Genomic DNA, 16355 nt, shown 5'->3' with positions numbered 1-16355 from the left:
TAACGAAACATGTCTATATAAAGAGAGAAAGAGGCAGAAAGAGAAAAAGAATGGATTTTGAAAAAAAAAAAAAACAGGATATAACGAAGGATATGAGATACACAATTATTGTGTCTGACGATATAGTTTCGTCCAAAAGATACTCGTGAACGAAGAGAGTTGAAAATTACATCGTTCTGATAACGCGACGCTCTGATAAGGCGATACGACGGACACGAGGGCGACCAGGACACACAATAGGACGAGCTATTATTCTCTCGGAGTTCGGAATAGTCGCCGACGCGGTTCAGTATAACACTATAACATGTGGATCGACGGTGTGTACGAACTGCGGCACTTGATGCGTAGCCGAGAAAGACTGAAATACGATGTAGCAAAATTATGCTCTCCGCCGAAGTGAAAGTACCAGTAATCTTACTAGTAATACTTTTTAGTCCAGATCGCTTTCGGCGAAGGATGACTCTCTAATGCAGGAAAGTTTCGCATAATTCTTCATGCGAGAACTTATGTAGAACTTTTATATAAACGTTAGTCAAAATTAAGATTCAACAAATTCCTCATTTCTATATTCAATCTTATGCTCAACATGAATCAATATAAGATTACTTAGGTTGATTTTGAGTTTGTTAGAATGACTTTGTTTATAACAGTCAATTATCTATAAAATTTACTTGTGGTTACTGTTAATTGTTCACAGAGTCCTATATGAATATATAAAGAATTTGATGTCAATTTTTACGTTTTTTTTTTTGTGACTTTCTCTGGCGTTCAATATAATAATAGTTATAACTTAATACGTTTTTCTAGGTAGCCTATATCTGAAAAAGGCGCACTTCGTATTACATTTAAATATCGAGGGTGATGTATCACATATCGGTTGTACAATTTAAAAGGAAAAAGCCACAAAGAATCTTCAAAAAAGCGGGCGACGAGTACGTAACATCGACTTCTCTTATTATCACTGACCCACGCGTTGTCACGCAATTAATTTTAGTGTTCAGTTCGACAGTTTCTTAATCTGTTATTTGTATCATGATATCATGAACCAGTGGCAAAACGTGATACTTAGGCGAAAGGAAGTTGATCGACCGTAAGAAAATTCCAATGTAACGTTGGAGAAAGTCAACTAACGATACGCTTGCATACACTGTGCTTTTTCAAAGCAAATATAAATTTCTGTTGACTCAATGTAAAAACGAGATCTACTCAAACGTGTTTAGCCTACGCCCGCAAAGCACGAGGTTACAAGAATGCAGTCGAAGCTTTTTAATCGTAATATCTCTCTTCTTAACCCGCTGATGCCGTGAGATGCCTCTTCTTATCGCCACATGACCACGTTTGAACTATATTACCTCGTGTTTTCGTTGAGCGTACCGTCGACACCTAATAGATAATGATACAAAAGAAGTTTTAAAAGACATCTCTTCTCGCTGAGAAACGACGACGTGATGTTGAAAAATAACGACGCCTGCAGTTGTATTGCTTTTATTATTATTCCTTACGCATACCTGCATCGCACTTAATTGTTTCGCCTCCCTAGAAATGAACTATCAAGTATTCAGATTTACAATCGCAGTGTTGAGCAGTTTGCTTTATAAGATCAGCTCTACAAAAACGCAAAAGATATTTGGTGTACAACCTATTATTATATAGCGGTCGTACGCCGGATTGTCCCGGCTTGTTTTCTCCCTCGCGTGCCGCTCGTTACAATCGCGCGTCGCCGATACCGTGGACAGTACAATTAATTAACTTAAATGCGGCTTTTTATTTCAGATAGATCTAACACGATTTCTTTTCTCTTGGTTTCCCTTGCAAAAAAGGTATACTTTTTTGTCGTTTCGTGTGCCAGCTTCGACTTCAGGATTGCCGTTAGCAATTATCCCCGAGGAACCTAACAACGAAATATACATATATGTATATGTATATTTATATAAATAATATAAACAATAAAATGTGTGATTCTCATATTGATATCTATCATGATCGTCCGCTACGTTAATGCTTGCAATTCTGTCTCGCTTTCTTTTCTTCCGCTCTTTCTCTTGCGAATAAAACATCATTACCGCCGCTTCTACCACAAGAGATCTATCGTTAGCATATTTTCCACTTGTTATTCGGCACAGACCTTTTGTAAAGTGATCAATCCCTTTTCCCCTTGTTCACCTAAAAAGGATAGCGGTAAAGAAAAGAAATGCAGTCAGGAACATACGCGGTTATGATGTAACGATACTGCGAACACCAACTTTTAGGCATACAAAGATACTATTTCAGCTGTGTTCGTGGGAGATATCTCTTCTGTGATTAGATCTTCGATGATGCTCTTTATAGCTCGATTTGAAATTTATTATGACAGACACGCATTACGATACGCACGCACACACTTTCGCTCTTTCTCTCTCTCTCTCTCTCCCTCTCTCGCATTTACCTTGATAACTCATTTAACAAGCATGCCGATAAATTATTCCGAATAGATTGCAGTAAATAATAAACGTAGATATACGTAATTTGGAATAGCTTTAGATATACGATATTGAGATTACGATTATACGCCACCGAACGATCGAACAGCCTGTACAGCCACATTTAGTTTTGTTTTTACAAAATACTTTGCGCGTGTGCCACGCTCTCGCTTAACTTATGCACCCAGTCTTCTTCAAGAATCATTACGTATTGTGTAGGTTTCTCTCGGTTGAATTATTAATCGATCAGATAGCGCAAAGCTTTCGTCATCGCTTTCGATGAATTGCCGCGCAAATCCGTCGAAACCTTAGCATATAATTCACGTTTATATATATGTATCGGTATACTATTCGGTATACTACCGTACTGCAAACTTTGCTCTCGTATGCCCTCGAAACGATTCTCTTGCGATGTTCTCGCGTAGTCTGTAATTCGATAATTTTAAATATTCAAAATAGTTCAATTAACGTCTAAGCTTACGAACTTGACGGATCTCATTAAAACCTTAAGACGGCCACAGTAAACAGTTCCTCAACTTAAAAAGAAATTTATTAAATAATCCACGTAGAAAGCTCAGCATCCTCCTTGACATTTACAATTATGCTATTTCAAATGTTCGAGAGCCGGCGTGGTGTTTAAATACATGCTGTTGGCTAAGTTGAGTTGATCACAGTAAAGTATAGAAAACGATAAATAAGGATCCGCAAACGACAGATCTTGCACAAGACGCAGGTTACCTTGCTGAGAGTGACTCACCTACTTTTGCCGTGTTATAAATTAGAAATATAAAATAGAGAAATAAATCGTTAATTTATGATCAAATAGAATGCTATAATTTCTTAATTGAATCGTTACTCCTACATAATTCCTTAAAAGTGGGCCGGCAGTTTTGCTCATTCTGCTCTAAAATTTAAAAAAAAAAAGAAAAAAGCCGCGAATATCTTATTACAAGTGTTTGCATCTCGTCGAGAATTTTTTTTCGTCTAAATTAAGTCACTCGTTTCGCCGATCTCTTATTTCATACTTTTATACTTGTAAAATTTCACAGTTTTAACATAAAACATATAATAGAAAATAACACAAAAATTACACTCAAACGCAAAGAAAATTATTCCAGGATGTTTGAAAGGCAATTTAGAGAAATTGTATTTATGCACTTTCTTCTCCATTTTTCTTATGACGTGACGTAAAATAAAATAGCAGCATAATTCTATATGCTTTGTTTATAAACACAAGAAAATTTGAAAGAACCTTGATGTGCATTTCGAATTAAATTAAATAAACTCGTTAAATATTAAAATTTGAATGAAACCTTTAAAATCTTTAATGCAAATTAAAAATTCTGCCCTGTTCCTGTTTTTAATGGTAAAAATCTACATTTCAAACATCTTGCAGATACGGCATAAAAGGCGAACGATTTCTTTCTCGATGCCGATGAGCGTTAAATATAACATCATGTAGAATATAATACGGCACCTCTTAGGGCATAACGATTACATACAACTTCTATATGATAGGGTAAGAGAACCGGAATTTTTTAAGTCTCAGTTTCCTAATAAAATTAAAAAAAAGAAAGAAATAGTTTATTAGAGATAATTATCAGACAATAATATTAGATACAATATACGTGCATTTCATAATCAAATCGTTTTCGAAGTCTAGGCGAAAATCCATACTGAGTGACGCCAAAATAAGCTATCGGGCCATTACGTAAAATCTTTACAAATTCGAATTGAGGAACTATATCATCGCTCTTCATGATGCATAAAATAGCACTGCACATTTCACGATAGTTTTTTTTACTCCATCGTATACCAAGCATGGATTTACCTTCCGATGTCGCTCTTGCAGTATTAAAATCGCGTATGTAATCTGGCTGAAGAAACGAATACATTGAACGCATTTTTCCAACCTTCAATATATCAGACGACGCTCTCTTACTATACAGAATCGTATAAATTATTATGAGTGGCTGCCTAATTTAATTTCTTCTTCGTGTGGTGGAAATTTAATTGTAAATCTTAATGGCCTTTTCGAGGTAGTTGATACGAGAGCGTTTTGGCGCTTTGTTGACGTGTTCCAGGCCAAGCCAAGGCCTGTGTGGTGATGTGCCTGCGTTTAAAAGTGGATAAACTAGAAAATTTATTCTTCACTAGCATTGGGTCGGCAGTACACTATATATCAAATATAGTAGTCATGCGATTCTACGCTCGCTTTACGTTATACATTCGAAAAGGAAAGATAAATGGGTGTTTTTTTTTCTACTTACTCTGACTGGTATATCTGGGAAGGAAATCCTCAATTTTGATACAAGATTCCGGCGAGTCGATAATGAACTGTGGCTTCCCCATTGTCACCACCGCGAACTTAAACTTCAAAGTTTTTTTATGAATTCTCATAAAAGATCAAAAAAGATTAACTAAGGATGCCTACCTTTTCGAATTCTTTCTCCTGGACCCCTAATTTCTTTAACAACCTGTCCTTCATTTTGGGAAAAGGTTCGCCCTACAAACACGACGATTATTGATATCTCGTGTGTTACATTACGCGTGGATTTAAATTCGAAACATCACTCACGTGCTTGATCTTGAAGAAGAAGGGTATACCGAACGTTGAGAAAACCTCTTTGTGAAAATGCGCAACAGGAACTAGCATTTCGCCCTCTGCTAGATTCACTTCGTCAACCGGTATTTCTTCTATCCTATACAACTTGGTGCCTGATGTGTTTAAGTGATCTAATGGTGTATCGTCCACGGGGCCGGGTGACAGCTTGTTGCAAGTCATTTCTAATATCCTCAGTTTCCCCGATCCGTTTTCCGATAATTCTACCTGCTTCTTAGCCTCCTCGAGTAAATTAGCAACAGTGCCGTTTTTATTTGGGTAAAGAATCATCTCCTTCTCCTCCTTAAGCGACGGCCCTACCCATATGCACTTGAACTGTTTCTTGTTTTCTAGCTCGTTCACCCTAATACTGAGCTGCTGATAAAATAATTTCTTTACTTTCGTTTTGCAGTACGCAACCAATTCTTTGAGCGTGCCGTCGAATGTACACTTTAAAGGATGGCCGGGAGAATCTTTGTAACTGCAAAAAGAATCTCGGAATATAACCCTTTCTCCCAAAGCACTTTAAAATAACTTTTAATGTAACATTATTGGTACAAAGAAGCAGGAATATCAATTCTTACTTTTGACACTTAAAGAATTGTAAAAGATACGGATCTGTGCCGACTCGTTGCGCTACAGCCTTTGCCATTTGATCATATGTCATTCTTAACGAAAGTTCCATTGTAAAACCTGGGTCGTTCGGAATCAGTTTATCACAAAACGTTACTTCTACCCTATAGAATAGATCTCTGAAATGCAAATCGCGTTAGATTAGCAAGCGTATTGCAATATTATAGATATTCAAAGATAGGATTCTCAAGATACATTGGCAAAAAGATGAAAGTGTTAGAGCGTTCACTTGTTACTTACTTAAAATATTCTCGACACGTTGGAAGTTCGTACATTTCATTGTCTCCTTCCTTTTGAAATACGATGATGTCACCGTCCATTAATTCCTCCAGAACTTTTTCCAAAGGCTCCGATAGGTTGTCTATTTTCTCGACTAAATTTGGTTTAATTTCCTCATATAAAGCGAGTTCTGTGTCTGGTGGAAATCCGGCACGTTCATTTAAAATTGGTATAAGCTCCTCTGTAAAATTCATTATATTTATATGTATTACATTTTTTAAATTACACTCAAAATATAATATATATATATAATATCTTCTCTCTAGTATATCAATATTTAAATACATACATATATATATATATATTAAAATTTCAACTTACGGACTTTAGCTACAACAGGCATATAGTGATGACCGCAGTAATGAATCTTCTTGTTTTTGGGATCGTAGAGTTTAAAAAAAAGTAAAACATCAGTGTCCTTGTCGAAAGGCGGTAACGCTGTCATGTCAGAGTCTGGAGGTACAAGTTCAACAAATACGTTCCACGGATTGTGATTTTCCGCGCAGTCGATGATGGGCTTTTGAAGATCAGCATCCGGCTCGATTAACGTAGGTCTACATGTTTGATTTGAACGTGTACTGAAGGGCCAAATGCGAATCTGTTCTATAGGATATTTCTGTAGAATAAATTTGATAATATTAAACACTTTAATTATCTCCGTACCATTTTTCTAAAACATTGGAAATATGAGCTGTTTTCAAAATTAATTTTTCAATATCATTTGCCATATTATTTCGCAAAGAAATAAAATGTTTTCTCTATTATTTCCCGTTTTCACACATCAAACAGGAAATACTAACTTTTCAAGTTTTATTACCTACCGTGATGGAAATATAGTCTAATAAAACACTGTATAGCCCATAATAGCAGGAAAAAAAACGATATAATGGTATTAGATATTACATCAGTATCAATTTACTTTGTAAATAAATTCTGATGTACATGTATAAGCACAAAATCATAATTTAAGTAATATAACGACGTTTCGGAAGAAATACCGAACGCGCAATTTGTCAAACTCACTTACCAGACTATCACTCAGCAGCTCGAGAAACTCGTGCACAGTGGCCTGCTTACGTACGCGAAATACACGATATAAAGCGTGCTCTGGATCGTAGAGATCATTTCCTTGGTGACCGTCAAAGCTATCCTCGAGAAGGACATTGACGGTCATGTACAAGTATGCTTCCGTTCTCTCCTTTCTTCTTATTTGTTCCAGCCTCTTCTCCTCTTGCAGCCTCTCCACCAGCTAGACCAACAAAATTAAAATTATCCACGTGTGTACTCATTTCGTTCTCATTAATCATTTTTCCTCGACTCTTTTCAATTTATATGATTTTGAACTCTCTTTTTCCTTTTAGAAAAAGATCATTTCTCTCATTATCATGCTTTTGAGATTCGAGAACAGATCGTATTCGAAACATCAAAAGAATGACGGTACATTTTCCATTTTTGTAATTTTAATTTTGTTCATCTGCCGCTATATCGACTACCAAGTCAAACAATTACACAATGAAAATTATTTGGCGGTGAGTGATGGTTCCCAGTTATCTCTTCCTGGCTAATAAATACAAGCACACAGTAAATATATAAGTATTAGTAATTAAAGGTAATAAATTGATAACACAAATATGTATAGTGTACAAACACGACGATATGTAAATTCTGTAATAATCTTACTTTAATTATATAATGTGTGTTACCATTTCAAGAATACCCAAAAAGGTAATCGTCCGAGTATAGAAATAATTAATAAATCTTAGCGAAACAACAAAGTGCCTTAACCATTGGTGTACATGCATATATAAAATATATATCTATTAAAATGCTATGTAACCACCACCCATGCCAAATAATTATAACAATGTAATGTGTAACTATAGTAGTGTGGAGATGCTTTGTAACTTGGATTTATGTCTATTATTTGAATCGTATAAGATAGATAAGAATAGCGGTAAAAATAAATAAAATTAACGCGATTTCCGCCTGTGAATTTTTCTAGTATTCAACAATTTATTCGTTATCCTTTTTTTCTTTATTTTTATATATAAAATAGTGATATAGCATTTAAAGGTATTTCTCACGATTAAAGCTATTATAAAGTATTTACTCTATCGATGATATTTTAGCGTTCTTTCATCTCTTTTTCTCTCTCTCTCTCTCTCCCTCTCTCTCTCTCCCTAATTATTTATATGTAACAACAAATAAATAGATAGTATCTGTCAATGATCATAATTACTATTAACATGAAGAGAATTTTATGAATCAACGACTTGCTTAAGTGATTGCATTCTCTGTTGAAACACGAAGTTCTTACTTTACTCATTATTGTATCGACTTTAAATATTAGTTGATGAAAACTGCGAGGGTGAGTAATATAAATCACATTATGTCTCACTCACTAAACAATCCAGTTAAATAGCAAACACGCTAAAGAAGACATTTCAAGGAAGCTGATGTTTCTGACACAAGTACTACTTATCGATTATCTCTTCTCTTTCTCGTATGTATTGCAAGAGCTAACAGAACCTTGTTAGCTCGAATCGATACTTAGTATATTCTCACTAATAACTGTTGTTTTTTGTTTTTCCCTAATTCTCTTACACAATTATTCACACATATCCAATCTTTTCTTGAGATATGTTTGTTCATTTTTCATTCACGATTTCGATATACTACAATACAATGATTAAATTTGTTATATAGTATTATACAATGTTTGTTACAATAAACATTCCCAAAATAATCCTAAGGCTCATCACGATATTAGTCTGACGATCAGACTTGAAGTTTATCCAATCTTAGATAAAGTATTTCCGATAAAAGTGACAAAAATGCAACACGCACATTAATCATGGATCTTTCTCTTTAATTCCTTGCGTTATTGATATAAAATTATGAATAAGACAATAAATAAAAAAATCACATGATTCTCATATATGCCTCGAGCGTCCGTACCGAAAAAATCCTCTGTCAAAAAAATGTCCTTGTCAATATATAAAACAAATCTCTATATAACATGAATTATATAGTTCCATCCATGTACATACAAATATACATGTGTGATCAGATGTATCATCTTTTGTATCTTTCCCGATGTTAAGCGATTCACCTTTACTTCGAAGCATATTCAAATACACCAAAAAATAAAATCTGATAATGCGCGTCTGAATACTTCGTACCAAAGTATTACACAAGTATTACACTATTCTGAATCCAACATTGTACTTAGAAATGTATATGATTTATATAATGTTAACATTTACCGGTATAGCAGCTTAAAGCTGATATCAATGTAAAATCTCTGTTAAGGAAATTCAAAACAAAGTTAGTAACAACTGCTCGAAAACGAATATTTTCATTAAATAAACTTTCTAATTTGTACACACATATACAATCTCAAAAATTAAACTATCAATGTTGTGGTAGCCAAAATATCGCAACGAGGACCGAAAATCGCCTCGACTTTTTTCTCATTATGTATATATAATTACAATGTGTGATGTGCGAACCTGACAATTCTATGCTATGAACAAGCTCGTAATAGCTCAATATAACATCGAAACTTCGGGAAGAGTTTGATCGAGAAGCAACGTAAGCAATTTACAATTCCTTACACCTATTTCTCCGTCAGCGTTTATCGGTTAAAAATCATGAATATAGAGATTTGGATTTCGAGGATTTTGAGTGCACGGACGAAGAGTCGCCGTCTCTGTATGAGAGTCTTTAATTGAGTCAGTCGCGTCTTTGTCACGTTCAAGGTCGCTCAACTCCTGGGAAAGCTCTCTTTGAAGGACGTTTCTGACCTCTTGAGGTATATCCTCTTCCTTGACCTCTTGCAAGACGTTTTCCAGCTCTGAATTTCTTATGTAAACCAACATATAAGCGTTAGTACAATGTTTCACAGCCATAGACATGTCCTCGTCTTGACCACCGTAGTTGTGTTCGATAGCTTCCTGCTTTGTACATCGTGAGACAACATCGTCGTCGAACTTACACCACTGCCACAGAACAGATCAAAACGTTTCAGGAAGATGTTGCAACATAATAATATAATTTAAATTTAAATTATATAATTTTTATTGAATGTACAAAGAAAATACTATATGATTATTCTGCATAATTTAAATTATATTCCTTTTTGAACTCAGTCTTTCTGAACTTTATTTCAAGTATGAATACATATAAAAATAAATGCAAAAAATATACTGAGGACAAATCAATTTAGTTCGCTTACAATGTAAAGACAGATTTGCGATAATTATTATATCCATAGTAAAGAGATCACATATATCGAGAATGTAAAAGATTTATGAATTAATATATACTTAATTCATACGATATTAACATTAAATATTAACATCAAATCTTTTACTTACCTTGCCATCACCAGCGGGATTAATAAATACAACATAATGTCCTCCATGGTTATCGCCACTATGAACCAGAACAGCATGTAATGTGTAATCCGCACTTGTTGCTTCTTTGTTTTGCAAGTATTTGCCGAGACTAATTTTTTCATAAAACTCGAACCTTTAAAAATAAATTTGCACAATTACTTATATGTTAAAAAATAAAATAATATTTATACTTTTATCTTTATAGAAATTTGTAATTTCTTGCCGTAAATAAAACAATTATATTATAATTATTGTGAAGTAAGCGAATTAATAGATTTCAGTTCTTTACCTGTCATTAAATTTGACTGAACAGTCTGTAACTGGGTCATACTGAAAACGCATTAGATGTAGATGTAAAACGGGTGGAAAGGACGAAAAGATGACGCCTTTTTCCGCTTCTTGTAATCCATGCTCTCCCGCATCGTATTTATTATCGCCATCGAGACTTTCCGTACTCACATAATCGCTAAAAGACTCGTAAACTGAAATACAAAAAATCTATTAGTTCCCTCCTACTCAAATGTCATAAAAACATGACGATGTCAATCTTGATACTTACTGTTCTTCTTGCCTTTTATATTTAACTGTATGTCGTAAAATGTTTCAACTCTTGTGGATTTGTAGTCTATATTTTTACACTTGATAAAAGAGACCATTTTTCCCTCAAACAATTTTGGCACTGTACCTTCCACGCATGTTCCCTTCATTTTGCTCTCCAGCTTATCCAATAGCTAAATTTTCACAAAATTAGTTTATATATACGCATATATATATATTAAAAATGCAATAGACAATGTATAACATAATATACACAAGTTTATTAACAAAGTGCATAATATATTTACCACTCGTAGAAATTCCTGCACATCATGCTGCATGAAAGAATCCAGTGTCTCCCAACCAAAACTTTTAGTTAATTTCTTTGTACCGACAGGCTTGTCGGAAAACTGTAACTCATGAAAAACCCTTTGCAAGGCTAGTGCAACACTCTTACTCGAATCATCACTCTCTGTTGGCATTTTATATACTGCCTTTCGTAACTAAACAAAAACGAACAAGGATAAAGTAATAAAAAAAGTGTCACATAATTTATCAAAAATGTCTCCCTTCACCAACCTGATTTGTAAAGTAGAGAGTTTGCAGTAAAGAATTCATGTAACATGTAGCACCCTGATTTTTCAAGCCTACATATCCCGTGTGTTTTTTACTGTCCCAACTGACTCCATGAGGTGCATCAGCTACTACATGAACCTAAATTAGAACAAAAATTACAAGAATTTAATATAAATATGCAATATGAATATCCTATGGAATTAACTGTGCTTTTTAACACACTGACTACTACATAGTTATTCATATCGCGTCACTCAATTTCAAGAAAAACTCCCACAAAGCAAAACACGTTTTCTTATAAATAAAAAATTGTATAAGAATATTTTAACTTAAAATAATGCTTCAGGGCAATTATTGTTCGTATATATGGCAGTCGATGTGTCAATTCAGTCGAAATTCAGTTTAAGAAAGCGCCTACATCTTGTTAAATCAAGAAACATTTTGTTAGATATTTGTAAATATATTTAAAAATTATATAAACTGCGTAAACATGTAATCATAACTACAAAATTTCAAAAAAGTGAAATTACATTGATTTGACAATAACTAGAATAATAAACTGATGGAACTAAATAGAATGAGAAATATTTACAAAAAATCACAGTGCTATTAAAAATGTTAGTTACTTAATAAAGGTATGTTACAAACCTCAAGCGTGATTGAATCATCTTTTATGAAACCTCTATCAGGATCTAAAACATCCTGCCATGTCATAAAATGACTAAAGCCCCAGTCATTCTCTTTACTGTAGAAGAGGTGTTGAATTTCTATAAAAATATGATACATTATTGAAAAATATATGTGTATTATTCTAAAATTAAAATTAAAGACCGGCCAATGTGTAACAAATTAAAGAAGAACGGAATAACATTTACTTCTGCTAAATGGTTCTTGTCCTTCTTTGCAAGAAAGAAGACGCAGCTCAGCAACAGCGTAACAACTCCAAGATGTAGATTCACTCTCTCCGTTACACTGAAGGAAAAATCCAAGAGAACGCTGTGGCTGTCTCTCCTGTGTCTGACTTGACCGTGGCATCACCATTATTTTCCATGGTAAATTGCGAACGTAACATGCAGGGGACAACTGTGAGTCCTTCATCTTAGATATATTCTCAACAGTATATCGAAAAGTAGCCTCCGATCTGGCCTCATCTAATATAGACGAAAGGGGGAATGTAGAATTTATAGATGTGATAAAGATAAAAAATAATAAATACATAAAAATAACTCAAATAGGCAAAAATAAAATTAAGGCTATTTGAAAAGCACAAATTTCTTAAATTTTTCTATAATAACAAGAAGAAAGAAAATATAAGTTATAGATATATCAGTTATAAAAATAAAAATATTATTTATATTGTAAGATTATCTTTAAATTATAAAGCAACTTAAACAAAGAACATGGTATATAACAGGGAATCATCATACCTTCCTCCATTTCTTGATCCTGAACTATACATGCTAATTCTGGTTCACCATTTATAGGACGGTTGTCAGTTCCGTCTCCCCCACCATCATTTGGGGTTTCTACAAAAGTTAATGTTTATTTTTTAATAGTCAAATGTATAAAGCTAACAAACATTTAAAAATAGAAAAAGACTCATACAAAATAATGATAATAAGAAGTTATAGTTTGCAATCTGGATTCAATGAACGATAAATGCCTATGCAGTTTTATTAAATAATTTGCAACATAAATATGCCACTTTTATATCTATCAAGTTATACATTAAAAGTACAAGTATCACATTTTTGTACAAATAACTGCAATATAATTTAATATTGATGTGGAACAATTAGTTTACCTAAAGCGGCAGGGCAATTCTGAAAGATCTTTTGTATAAGAACATGAAAATTACAATTTATGGAATGACACCTCATGTGGAATGTTTCAATGGCAAATAATAATTACAATATGATTGAAGGGGGAGGGGGGAATACAAAGAGAAGACAAACGAATTGATCACCAGATGAAGATTATGAAGTTATAGGTTAATATTTGCACTTCGCAGCCGCACTAAGTACATATTTGTCTCACTCTAAATTCAAATATTATATAAAAATGCAAAAATTCGCCAAGGTATCGCCAATTACTACATATACTGCGGAAAAGACTAATCAAATAGCGACTATTCGCTCGACAGCTGTACGTAGTACAATAATCTTTATCAACGGTGATTACATTTATATATCCACGAAAATTTCTGATAATGAAACTGTGACGTAATGTCTCGTTCTATATTATCTATCTACAATCAGATATATTCGATTTGCCGGTGCATGTAGTTTCCAAGATTCGCTTTTGTGGCATTTCGCATTCTTACGCAAAAGAACGCCACTTCTCAAATAGAATAAACGTACGAGGGAAATTCGACAAGTTTCGAGTGCGCGGAACAAAATAATAATGTAATATATAGTACGATTTGCACAATAACATATTTAATGCGGTCGACAGTTTGTCCATAAAGAATAATTTATAAAAGTCGCGCGACCTTTATTGCGATCGTAAAAAAAGTGTTTATAAATTTTCTCGACTTGTGTACGTAAACATATATTTTTTGCAATTACTTTCTAATATTCGACGTCGGTAACGCGAATCTCGTTTTTGCGCATATAAATTCAAGTGGAACAAAAGTCGGACGAATCGCTGGTCGCGCGAATCAACATCCGTGGAAATAAAATCGCGAGCGCCTGCAGGATATCAAGTCACTGGCAGGGACAACGGTAACGCGCGAAATGAATTTGCTCCAGATCGTTACCGTACAATAATCTTACGGATGCGCGAAGAAGTTTTGTCCTTCTCCGAAAATAAAAACGACTCCGCGAACATACGGTTACCGTCGGCCGGGAAAAAGGAAAGAAAATTCGAAGAAAGTTGGCGAGAAGCGCCGCGACAAAGAGCTCCTCTCACTCCTCTCTCTCTCCCCCCTTGAAAGCACTCGCACTTACGTTCGCAGCGAGGCAAGATGCGAAAGATATATATATATATATATATATATATATACACATTATATACGTTATATACATAGCTATGTGTAATAGCTAAATTTATATATATAGCTAAATAGCTAGAAAAGTAGGATACGAATAAAGAAACAGACAAATAGACGCACAGATAGATTTTCAGAGATAGATCGTGCAATAGATAGCGCACTCACCCTCCTGCGTGTCCATCTCCTCGACCTCGTTAACCTGAACAGGCGCGAGGCTGAGCTGCTTGAGGTTCTCCTGGTCGTTTACGTGGTTCATCGCGAAGCCGATGTTGATGGTCGTCTTGATGGCGCCGGGTACCTCGGTGACGGCCTCCGCCGTCGAGGTTACGTTGTCCGCGTTGATCAGCGCCTGCTGCTGCTGCTGTTGCTGCTGCTGATCGTTGTCCGCTGCTGGCTGCGCGGTCGCAAACGGCACGCGATTCCGGCTAGGAGGTGGTGTCGTCGTCGTTTTACCCAACTTCTTGACCTGCACCAATCTGCGACCGTTTCGATCCTGTTGCGAAAGTTGTCGCTGCGGCGATTGCTGTAACTGCTCCTGCTGCTGTTGCTGCTGCTGCTGTTGCTGCTGCTCCGTTTCCACGATCACCCGGCTACTATCGAAGCCCACGTCGCCACCGGGACTCGACAACGACGTCGCTTTACCGCACTCCGTCGATAGATGTTTGCTCGCAGTTCGCCCAATTTCTGCGGCCATCAAGTGCCCCCACTCGCACGGGGGACGCCCACAGCATATATTCCACCCTCGTGTTATTAAATCGCTGGATACGCGACTCCGCGAGTACACCGTGTTCTTACACGGTTTACACGATTACTCCCCTTGACGCGCGCCTCCCCGTAGTGTCCCGTAAAGGTTCCCGTAGCCACGGCTACGATCGCGGCTATCTTCGCGACGGTGGCGGACTGGCGGACTGGCGGTAGCGAGAGAGACCACGACGGCGACCTCGTCCGTGACGATGTCCGCGGTGGTTGTGTGCTGCTGCTGCTGCGTGCTGCTGATGCCCACCGCTGGTGGTGTTGGTGACGTCGGTGATGGTGTTAGTGGTGGCGGCGGCAGCGACGGTCGTCTCGCCTCTCGTTCCGGCGCGGCGCCTCGCGCACCGACCTCCACCTCCGCCTCCGCCTCCCCCCTTCCTCCTCCCGCGCACGGCCGATCCGTGAAAAACTGTTTCCGCTGCGCGCTTTTACCGGCGCTCAGCGACGAGTCGACGACGCGATCACCGACGACTACGTTGACGACGATGCGCGAGAACGACGATCGCGTACGACGTTGACAACGTTGCTCCCGTTACTCACTTCGCGTTCTTTCTCTCCCTCTCTCTCTCTCTCTCTCTCTCTCTCTCTCTCGCTCACTCTCTTTCGCTCTTTCTCCCTCTCTCTCGCTCTTCCTCTCTCTTTACGTAGCTGCTCGTCGCCGCCACGGATCTCGATCGGGTTCACTGCTGATTCTCGATCGACTCAACCGCGACTTCCGGCTGCGTCTGCGAGCGAACCCACCTGTGTCGTTGTCCACGCAGCGGATTCTCCTACCCTTCCTCCCTATCTTTATCTATATCTCTCTCTCTCTCTCTTTCTCTCTCCAGCGTCCGTGAAGCCGGACGTTACTCGAACAACACGTACGAATGCGCGCGGGCCGATCCCGTACGTCGCGATCGGTCGCTCACGGATCTCTCTCCGTCACGCGAAAATAAACAAAATGGCGGCGAGTGCGGCGGCTCGGCTACGCGGTCGCGCACGTACCAGCGCGACTCCACGCGCATACACGTACGTACTACGTACTGCATGCGCATGTCCGCGCTCGCGCGCGAGCGACCTTCTCCGCGAACAAGCCAGATTCGTGTAGACGGTCCACTCGATGCAACGCGGTGGACCGAGCCAAA

The 16355-nt window shown here is 36.9% G+C and overlaps 1 protein-coding gene across 2 annotated transcripts; it reads right to left on the bottom strand.

Annotated features, from left to right (window-relative positions):
* Window positions 1-1469: 1469 nt before the first annotated feature.
* Usp7 (Ubiquitin-specific protease 7) lies at window positions 1470-16248 on the bottom strand. 2 transcript variants are annotated; one of them, XM_071708328.1, is made up of 18 exons: window positions 14644-16248; window positions 12914-13012; window positions 12362-12637; window positions 12135-12253; window positions 11490-11624; window positions 11219-11413; window positions 10933-11104; window positions 10663-10855; window positions 10353-10506; window positions 9780-9974; window positions 7001-7222; window positions 6295-6589; window positions 5935-6154; window positions 5646-5813; window positions 5038-5542; window positions 4894-4965; window positions 4730-4826; window positions 1470-4572 (listed from the first exon to the last, which is right to left on the bottom strand). In XM_071708328.1, exons 1-18 carry the CDS (start codon window positions 15170-15172, stop codon window positions 4469-4471), a joined length of 3750 nt encoding a protein of 1249 aa, XP_071564429.1. In that variant the 5' UTR covers window positions 15173-16248; the 3' UTR covers window positions 1470-4468. The 2 variants fall into 2 exon arrangements, with proteins under 2 accessions (XP_071564429.1, XP_071564428.1); XM_071708327.1 differs by having other exon boundaries at window positions 4730-4832; window positions 14644-16247.
* Window positions 16249-16355: the final 107 nt, after the last annotated feature.

This window comes from Temnothorax nylanderi, unplaced genomic scaffold (genome assembly GCF_030848795.1).
Source record: "Temnothorax nylanderi isolate EJ_2023f unplaced genomic scaffold, tnyl_v1.0 TNYL_tig0066_pilon, whole genome shotgun sequence".
Classification (NCBI taxonomy): Eukaryota; Metazoa; Arthropoda; class Insecta; order Hymenoptera; family Formicidae; genus Temnothorax; species Temnothorax nylanderi.
Note: the sequence above shows the minus strand (reverse complement) of the source record. Positions and strands in the feature narration are given on the sequence as shown.

Coding starts and splice junctions, on each gene's coding strand:
- Usp7 (XM_071708327.1), bottom strand. CDS start 15,172: ATGGCCGCAGAAATTGGGCGAACTGCGAGCAAACATCTATCGACGGAG. Junction 12,638..12,913: donor GGATCAAGAAATGGAGGAAG/GTATGATGATTC, acceptor CGTCTATATTAG/ATGAGGCCAGATCGGAGGCT. Junction 12,254..12,361: donor ACAAGAACCATTTAGCAGAA/GTAAATGTTATT, acceptor ATATTTTTATAG/AAATTCAACACCTCTTCTAC.